Source organism: Eutrigla gurnardus (assembly GCF_963514095.1).
Source record: "Eutrigla gurnardus genome assembly, chromosome: 22".
Classification (NCBI taxonomy): domain Eukaryota; kingdom Metazoa; phylum Chordata; class Actinopteri; order Perciformes; family Triglidae; genus Eutrigla; species Eutrigla gurnardus.
This window is the reverse complement of record NC_139933.1, coordinates 1,478,382-1,487,742: the sequence shown is the minus strand read 5'-3', so window position 1 is coordinate 1,487,742 and position 9,361 is coordinate 1,478,382. Positions and strand designations below refer to the sequence as shown.

General features: G+C 44.7%; 1 protein-coding gene across 2 annotated transcripts; it reads right to left on the bottom strand.

Annotated features, from left to right (window-relative positions):
• Window positions 1–928: 928 nt before the first annotated feature.
• On the bottom strand, window positions 929–2,843 carry LOC311032876 (uncharacterized protein). 2 transcript variants are annotated; one of them, XM_084039946.1, is made up of 2 exons: window positions 2,744–2,843; window positions 929–2,577 (listed from the first exon to the last, which is right to left on the bottom strand). In XM_084039946.1, exon 2 carries the CDS (start codon window positions 2,370–2,372, stop codon window positions 1,902–1,904), a length of 471 nt encoding a protein of 156 aa, XP_083896072.1. In that variant the 5' UTR covers window positions 2,373–2,577; window positions 2,744–2,843; the 3' UTR covers window positions 929–1,901. The 2 variants fall into 2 exon arrangements, with proteins under 2 accessions (XP_083896072.1, XP_083896073.1); XM_084039947.1 differs by having other exon boundaries at window positions 929–2,551; window positions 2,744–2,820.
• Window positions 2,844–9,361: the final 6,518 nt, after the last annotated feature.

The window sequence follows — 9,361 nt, the reverse complement described above, 5'->3', positions numbered from 1 at the left end:
ACAATTGACAGTCACAGCAACACACTTGAAATCATTACAACCATAGAGCTGTGGAAACAGGAAGGAAAAGCCGTAGATACATACATGTACATAAATAGTCTGTACAAGGATGTTCATAAGACACTCACTGTTGGAGGTACATTCAGAAATGTGGCTACACTCTTCAATAGACACCAGTATTTATGATATGTCATTAACGAGAATACACAGTATTTTAGAACAAATATATGTGTGCACAGGGATAAACACATCAGTACGGCAAGGGATCGTCTCGGGGTTTGGTGGTTTGGGGTTCTGTGAAAGTGGAGGAGGAAGCAGGGGAACAAATGGGAATATAGGTAGCATTGGTGCACACAAACACACACACACACTCACACACACACACAAACACACAAACACACACACACCTCTACAGCTGTTGTTCGACATGAGCTTTAGTTGCAACCTCATGCAAAAAGAAAAAAAAAATCGGTACCCCGTGTGAGGCTCAGTAAACATTTTATCAAAGAGATAGAAATCAAAGACAATAACATCGCTACAGCTGACGAGAAGCTGCTGGGTCTTCTTCAAAGACACGAAGACCAGTACACCATCAGAGTTACTGTGGGCAACACGTTGCTACATTTTGGATCCGAAAAAAAAAGGAACAATTTACAAAAGGATCGCTAATCGGTTAAAAAAAAACAACCTTTGACTTCCGAGTGATCTAGTGTTCAAGAGAGGACGATATTCAACACAAAAGGCAATAAAACAGGTCTTCACGATAGCTACAGTACCACTCCGTCACACAGCTAAACCTAATCCTGGAGTTAAACCTCCGCATGCTCACAGTCGCCTAGATAATCAATAGTGTAACTCCTCCCTGGAAGGGAAGACAACTATGAAAAAAAAGAAAGACATAAGTGTCCAGTGGTGTTGCCTCAGTGTGTTCGTCTCGGCGTATTGGACTTCCTTGTCACGCAATGTTTAAAGTGTCAATTCTTCTGCAAAATGCCGGGACTGAAAATCCAGCGCTGTTACCTTCAGAACTTAATACTTCACAGGAACGCTGCTTATCTATTGATCTGGATCGTGGTTATCCACCGCAAAGCTCGGTGGTGGAAAGAAGAAAAAAGTTGACCTTTTTGTGTCTGATAACACAAAATCTGTCTGCAGATAAAAATGTGAGGGAAACAGAGAGAGAGAGGGAGCATGTGTAGAATAATTCACTCTGTGTTATGCATGATTTCTCCCTGATTCACCTTCACCAAATCCGTGCACTCGAGCAGTTGGAGGCTAAGTGGCGTACGTGCAGAAGGGCACCTCAACTGTGGTTTTGTGGGGAAGGGGGAAATCCTGTTTCATCACTCGACAAGACGGGCAAGATTTTAAAGACCTCGAGGTCCTGAACTCCGTGACTATTACGCTATCCTCGTTAAGAAGACTTTCATCAAACCAAAAAAAAAAGTGGGAATGTTTCTTAAAGGCTGCTTTTCTAAAGTATGCCGATGCAGCTGTTACCGTCAGCTATACCTCTTCATAGATAACACCTCCTTTCCCACACATGCACACCTCTTTTTTAAGTTTTAAATAACTATTACTGAGGTGCCTTTCTCTCACACAATTCCATGAAATCCATAATAAATAAAGACAAAGAAAAGAGTGGGAGTGTATCTGCTCAGGTTGGTGATGATGATGCTAAACTGGCTTTTTCTGGGTACATGTGTGCCTTCCTGTCTGAGTCAGGTGTCCCCACGACGACCTTTCTAATTCAACTTCTCTCCTCTTGTGCATAGAAGAAAAGGCGTGGATGTCCCTCCATCACGTTCTTCCCATCCAGTCAACTTTTTCATTAAAAAAAAGTCCAACCTGAAGTGCTCTGCCCCAACTAACAAAGATCAGTGATCAAGTCCGCCCCTTCATCACAAAGTGCCCTGATCCGCGATGAAGAATCCGCCCTCCTTCTTCTTCCTCCTCCTCAGTCTGTGAGCCCTCCAGCAAACCGCCGCCACCAGCAGCATCACCACGCCGGCGCACAGCAGCGCCACAGACACCACTTTGGTCTGGAGCAGCGTGTTGAAGGTGAAAGTCACCCCGGTGCCCGCCATACCGATCACCAGCGATATGACGCCGAAGGGGAACACGCAGCGGTACCAGGACTTCTCCGTCCCCCCCGTGGCCTGGGCGAGTCTCTCCAGTGTGGGGAGAGTCTCTGGAGGTTTGGCCGGTTCTCTTCCAACACTTCCTTCCCCTCCTCCTCGCCCCCCGTAGCCATTCAAACGCTTGTTCTGGTTCTCGGAGTCCTGGGGCAAATTGTTGGCCTCGCTGCTGTTGCCGAAGTCCAGGTCCGGGTGAAGGACCACCGGGGACTGGCGGCCTGAGGAGCAGCCCATCGCAGACCTGCTGGCCTCGGGTTAACGGTGCAAGAAAGGCTGCCTGTTGGCGGCGGTCCTCTCGGCGTGCGAGGATTGGCTGCTGCCGGTTACGATGCTACAGGGGCGGTTCTCTAAGGCTGCTTCTAGCGCTGTCGATGCCCGGGAGGTTGCTGCTCTCAGTACTTGCCAGCATGTGTCTGCAAGACATGGAGAGAGAGAAGAGCTGGAAATAGAGAGAAAAATAATAGCACTAAAGCACAAGAAAACACATTTCAGCTTCAGCTTAAAACACAACGAAATGGTAAAAAAAAATAAAGTCATGAAAGAGAAAAGTAGCCCACATGAGAAAGATGTTTTATTGAAGGTCTTGCATGCTGCAAACAGCTTACCTTCTATCGTCAGCATCCATCAATGGGGGAATGTTTTTAGTGCAGCCTCATCTCCCGGTCTGCTCGTAGCAGCAGCAGCAGCAGCGATGTGTGTGTCTGGTGATGGCCACAGACTATATAATCACCGAGGGGAGGGGGAGGGGCCTGAGGGAAGCGGTAGATGAGTGTCCGAGGCTCTGATTGGCTCCCTCTGAGGGATGACTTCACGGAGGGAGGGGCGTCGGCGAGGGTAACTGTTCAGCGGTCTCATTCAGGGATATTAATTCATTATTTATTGTGTGGAATTGGAGATGTCCCCTTAGGTTGAGTCTTTTTGTAGGGTCTGCTGCAGAAACAAAGAGAAGAGGCAGTGGAGCACTGCAGAACTCACATCAATGCATCTTTCATTAGAACATGCAATAGCATTTCTTTTGCTATTAGCATTTTAACGGTAAATAAACAAACACACAACCAAAAAAGTTAAAGAACATAAAATGAAAAATATAACTATCATGACAATTCACAGTTCAAAGGTCGCAAATCATGCTGCAGTGTCACATGTTCATCCACATCGAGATCACAAGAGAGAAAATAATAGAAACATGAAATAAAAATAGATTTAATCCATTTCTACCATCCTTCTTCAAGTAAATCCATTGGTAAACCTATGTGTATAATATATAATATATACCTAATGTCATACAAACAACTCTCTAAACATCTATTTTTTTTCTTTTTTGCAAGGCTGTGCATTTCTACTTCAGGGAGATGATGGAATATAAAGAAGAAGCACCCAAAAAGAAGCTTTCCACATGGCATCGGTGATCCATATTGCATGACTTCCTACCCTGCTCTCCGTCTTGCCCCTCATGCGTCATCCGTGTTCCCCTGCACAAAGGCACGACAGGCAGCCTTGTCACGGTCGCCGTCCTCATCACATTTCCCCATATCTGTCCCCTCGTTGTTCATGCTCCCCTCTCTCCTCTCACACAATGACAGTGTGACACATGGCCAACGCCAGGCATCCCGGGGACAGATCCTATCACCGGTAATACACCACGCAATGAGATTTCTCAATTCTCCAAGATGTTCTTGTAATTATCCCTGCTTTTTGGCTTCTCTCAGGCACAAATGCTGAGAGGGGAACACTAATCACACTGGAGCCACAGGTTTATTTTTTATTATGGAGCCCAGAACACAAGGCAAAGGCTGAGAGGAAGTTATACTCAAACTACTGAATCCTATAACGATCAACACCACGAGCACACAGGGCTGGAATCACTTCAGTTAAATACGTAGGGCATTACAGTTTTCAGTGTTTGAACACTTGAAATAATGGAAGCTTAGCAATACAGCTCATTACATAACATTCGTTAAAGAGTGTGAACATTTTATTTGCAATATCGAAACATTTACAAATCCATTTAATAGCTCTTCAACAAAAATGGCTTCCTTCTCCATCTCTAATGTACACTTCACATACTTTTTTAACGTAATATTTGTGTTTTTAGATTTTTTTGTTGTTGATATAGTTCTGTTGTTATCAGTATTATTCGATATATGTTGGTCTGTCATGTTGTCTCTTCTCTTTGTAAGCTGCAACTGGATGCTTGAATTTCCTTCTGGATCAATAAAGTTTCTGTCTGTCTGTCTGTCTGTCTGTCTGTCTAAAGAGCATCACGTCTCTCTCTCGGCACTCCTCGACTCTGTAATTGTCTGTCCTCAGTTCCGAAATGTATTTATTCTTCGATAAAAAGGATAAAATTACTTCCAATATATATATATATATGAAAAAAAATCTCCTTCAATCCATATTTCTTGCCTCTTAGCTTTTTCAAAAACAAAATTTTTTCGCTGCAGTCAAAAGACTGTCATGCTCTTACCGCGGGCGAGGAAGCACACCTATTAACGGTCATCTAGCAGCACTATAAATCCCATTTATGGAACTGCAATAACATAAAATCATATTTCCATTATGTTTAAAGAGTGATAACGTCTTCAGATAAAATCTCGACCAAAATTTAAAATGTAAAAAATGTGACATCCAATTAAATGTGGGGCGAAGAGCAAAGTTTTGGTGAGCGGGAGGACGGAGATGCTGGGGCGTTAAAATGAAAAGAGACGGCAAACGCTCGTCACTCGTCATAATTAATGTGACCTAATGCACAGTCGTAGAGATTATCTTTGATAATATCCTTAGTTCTGATAGTAAATAGATTAAAATACCCTTAATATCCGAGAGAGAGACCAGGAGGACGCAGGTTGTTTGGTAGAACTATTCTGTTTATTCAACACGTTTGCAGGACGGACACACACACACACACACACACACACACACACACACACACACACACACACACACACACACACACACAAAGCCTCCTTAGTTTGTCACTCCGTTTATGCGACAAATGAGATTTGTTTACTGGCCTTGAACAAGCGAAGGTATCGCTGGAAATCCTTCTGTAGGAAGACGGAGCCTTTTCTGTTTCACACCTGGGTGTTTTTTTTATCAGCACTGTGATGTTATAAGGATTTTCTCACAGCAGGAAAAGCACAGCTGTGACACATAGCATTAATCAAGGTTAATTAAGGTGAGGTGAGTGAGTACCGGCGATAAAAGGCCAATGAAACTGGCAGAATGATGTTAAATTAACTGATGGCACTAATTACAGATGCATTCTGTTCTGGTTTGTTTTCTCAAAGACCTGGGTCTCTCTGTCTCAAAGACCTGGGTCTCTCTGCCTCAAAGACCTGGGTCTCGCTGTCTCAAAGACCTGGGTCTCTCTGTCTCAAAGACCTGGGTCTCTCTGCCTCAAAGACCTGGGTCTCTCTGTCTCAAAGACCTGAGTCTCTCTGCCTCAAAGACCTGGGTCTCTCTGCCTCAAAGACCTGGGTCTCTCTGTCTCAAAGACCTGGGTCTCTCTGTCTCAAAGACCTGGGTCTCACTGCCTCAAAGACCTGGGTCTCTCTGCTTCAAAGACCTGGGTCTCTCTGCCTCAAAGACCTGGGTCTCTCTGTCTCAAAGACCTGGGTCTCTCTGCTTCAAAGACCTGGGTCTCGCTGCCTCAAAGACCTGGGTCTCTCTGCCTCAAAGACCTGGGTCTCTCTGCCTCAAAGACCTGGGTCTCTCTGCCTCAAAGACCTGGGTCTCTCTGCCTCAAAGACCCGGGTCTCGCTGTCTCAAAGACCTGGGTCTCGCTGTCTCAAAGACCTGGGTCTCTCTGCCTCAAAGACCTGGGTCTCGCTGTCTCAAAGACCTGGGTCTCTCTGTCTCAAAGACCTGGGTCTCGCTGCCTTAAAGACCTGGGTCTCTCTGTCTCAAAGACCTGGGTCTCACTGCCTTAAAGACCTGGGTCTCTCTGTCTCAAAGACCTGGGTCTCTCTGCCTTAAAGACCTGGGTCTCTCTGTCTCAAAGACCTGGGTCTCACTGCCTTAAAGACCTGGGTCTCTCTGTCTCAAAGACCTGGTTCCTCATTGACTTGAGGCTTGTTGACACCCCTGCTGGTGATTTTCTCCTTAATGTTTCCAGACACACCTGTGGTTCTGCTGCTTTAGTGTCAGAGAGGTCTGTGATTCTGGTTTTCAACAGTTTCCCTCCTCTTGACATGAAATGACGGTAGTTTTACTGGTAGTGAGTTAATGGGCCAGAAAACACCTAACTGAGTCATTTATTTATCTCATATGGATGTGGAAATCTCACAGTGACCAATGTTGGATTAAAAGGCATTAAAGATCTTCTGAAGGTAAGACGCTACCGTCTGTATTTGAGCTGGTTTTGCTCGTTGTCTGAGAGCTGTGACTCATCTTTTTTTCATTTTGTTTGGTTGCTGCTAATGAAGGCATTAGCAGTCTGGAGGTTGTTATCATCTTTGATATTGTTGTTTGCTCTTTAACTGGAGATGTTTTCCAGCCTTTAACCCATCGCAGTGTAACGTGGACGTGATGTCATCGGTGAAGTTGGAAATGGGTGTCTTAAATACGTCTAGATGGCCGTCCAGATTACACTGGTGCCATCTTTAGGGTTTGTACGTCATAAGTGAGGGGTTAACCAGCCTCCATAAGACGCTGCAGGCGTTAATGGAGCAAATAGAGCCAATCTGCAGCAGGAATGCCAAAGTGAGCGTCCTGAAATGCCCCACATTGTTTACCAGGCAGCATTCGTTTACATCGTCGTCCCACAGAAGGAGGCTGGAAGGCGAAATAACAAAGGCCGAGATGACCTGGAGACATATTGACTTGTGAGAGAAAGTGAAGGTGATGACATGCCGTTACCTCGACGATGTGGCACAAAAGGCTGAGACGCGTGCTGCAGGTTTGCCTTTATTGTCGAAGGTCATTACTAATAAAAGATAGCATAACGGATAGTGAGTGTTTTTCAGCACACGTGGTGGGAAGGAAAATGTGAAGTGAGGAGGCGGAGGAGAGCTATAGAAAGATCATGCACGCCACTGGCTGCCGCGCTGGCGTCGCACGTTCACGCTCGGCAACAATGAGGAGCTTTGTGCCGAAGATAAACACACAAACACACATGAAACCACCCACTACACACACACGGACACACAAGTGCAGATTCCTTGTGGGTCAGTGGAGCCGGTGATTTTTTATGAAGAGGTGAAATAAACAAAGAGGGAGGTGGAGCAGCAGTGGGTGTATGTGGATGAGTGTAGCAATGAGACAGTTATTTATATTGATTTAAAAATATCTACGTGCCGCTGATTAAGTCATTTGTATTTAATCCTGGGTGAGAAATATGAATCACACCAGTTCTTTCTTGTGTCATCATGTGGGAGAATGATACAATACGATACTAAACGGTTGGATTTCAAGAGAAAATAGCTTTTTTTTCCCGTGTGGAACAAGAGCAGAATAATATAGTGGAATGACATTTCTATTTAATCAGCATGCTTACACACACAGCTGACTCAATTACTCTGAATACACAGGTTAAAGTAACATTTCAAACAAGCTGTTTGTTCTGTTTAACATGGTGTTCCCATGAGGCACGAAGAGATTTCCATCTTTCTTTCTGAAAGTATGTGGGGGGGAGGGGATACAGGTGTGATTAGAAGGACTTTTAGGTGACTTGTGGTTAACTGGAGAGCAATTATTAATTTATCTCAGAACATTTGACTGTTGGAGGGCTCACCTGGGACCACAAACCCGACTAAATGGTAGCCCTCATACGGGATGAGCCATTAATGCGATCCAAGGTTGCAGCTGTGTGTCACATCAGCCGTTGAGTCTGTAATTACCTGAGACCGTGTTTTAGACGCTATGTTACGTTGATGTGGGTGACATTAACGTGATTTCATGGAGCGTGTTGTTGCTTATTACGTCTTTAATAAAAGATGATGGGGCGACCATGAATGCACCGTGTGGATGTGAGGTTGACTTGCCCAGACCAGCAGCCTTCCTCTCCTGTCTGCTCGCCCGCTCTGTTGGGAAGCAGCCAGCATTCAGTCTGTCCACACAACCGGATCAGCCATCGTTACATAAAGAGATTTGTACCTGCGGCGTGGCTCCTGGCCTTCGCATCGTGATTTGTGTGGAAATTATAACGGCATACATAATTACAACCTTTGAGGACTTTTCTTACGTAATGCTATTTAACGAGCATATATTCAACCATTTAGTGGAGTTTGTCATCACCACTCCACGTAACTTTCAATAATGTTAGCTTGATATACTGCAGTACTTGCTCTGCATGTCACTAATTGTACTCGCTTTGAACCAATATCAATAAAACCAGTATTTTGAAATTCAACACATCGGTGGTTTGCAGAAAATTAACAATGCCAAGAAAGTTTGGAAAGAGGTTTTCTTCAAATATTTCCTTCTTTGATTCTCACAATAGAGGAAAGAGAGCTATCCATCCTGATTTATTTGTAATCAGAGGATGTCAATGCTTTATTGATTACTTGGCATGTCAATGACATGGTATCATTTCTACATCTATTGCACCAGACAGGTTTCAATTATTGGATCGTTTTGTCTCAGCATTTGTCGTGAGTGTTTTTCAGTTTCTTTTCATGTTATTCTTATTTCATGATGCAGACCTGAGGAAGAGTAGCTCGTTGCTGCAGGCCCTAATGGGCATCAGATGAACAAACAGGATGCTGATGCGGTGGGACGGCTGCTGAGATTGGCCCTTGGCAGGGTTGACTGTCGCCTTGAGGTTCAAGCTGTCTGGTCCATCTGGCCGTGACCAAGGTCCAAATCATGGTTCAACAGCCTGGCTTATGCCGCCGTCCACCCACATCCTCACGGACACCGAGGGTCCAGTCTCCATTTTGCTGACAGTTTGCTGACATATTAGCCCCCAATAAAAGTGAAAATATAAATATATTTCCACATCCAGCAGAATTCATTTCGAAGAACTGTTGTCTCTACAAAAACAAATAGTGTGCCTTCTTTTAGCTCCGTTTTGGTCTCCACCATCTTCTTAAGCAGATATCTGGTTCTCCAGCTGTTAAATGTTCCACTTTCTTCCCCCACTATAGTCGCTAGCAGTGTTTGTTTGGTGTTTGGTGCTGGACGGGCAGCTTACAGGCGGTTTATCGGAGCTTTGGGCTGAACACAGCTGCCTGCTGTGGCTGGAAACACTGCTGATAAGAGCGATTAGACTGATCCAACAG

Coding starts and splice junctions, on each gene's coding strand:
- LOC311032876 (XM_084039946.1), bottom strand. CDS start 2,372: ATGGGCTGCTCCTCAGGCCGCCAGTCCCCGGTGGTCCTTCACCCGGAC.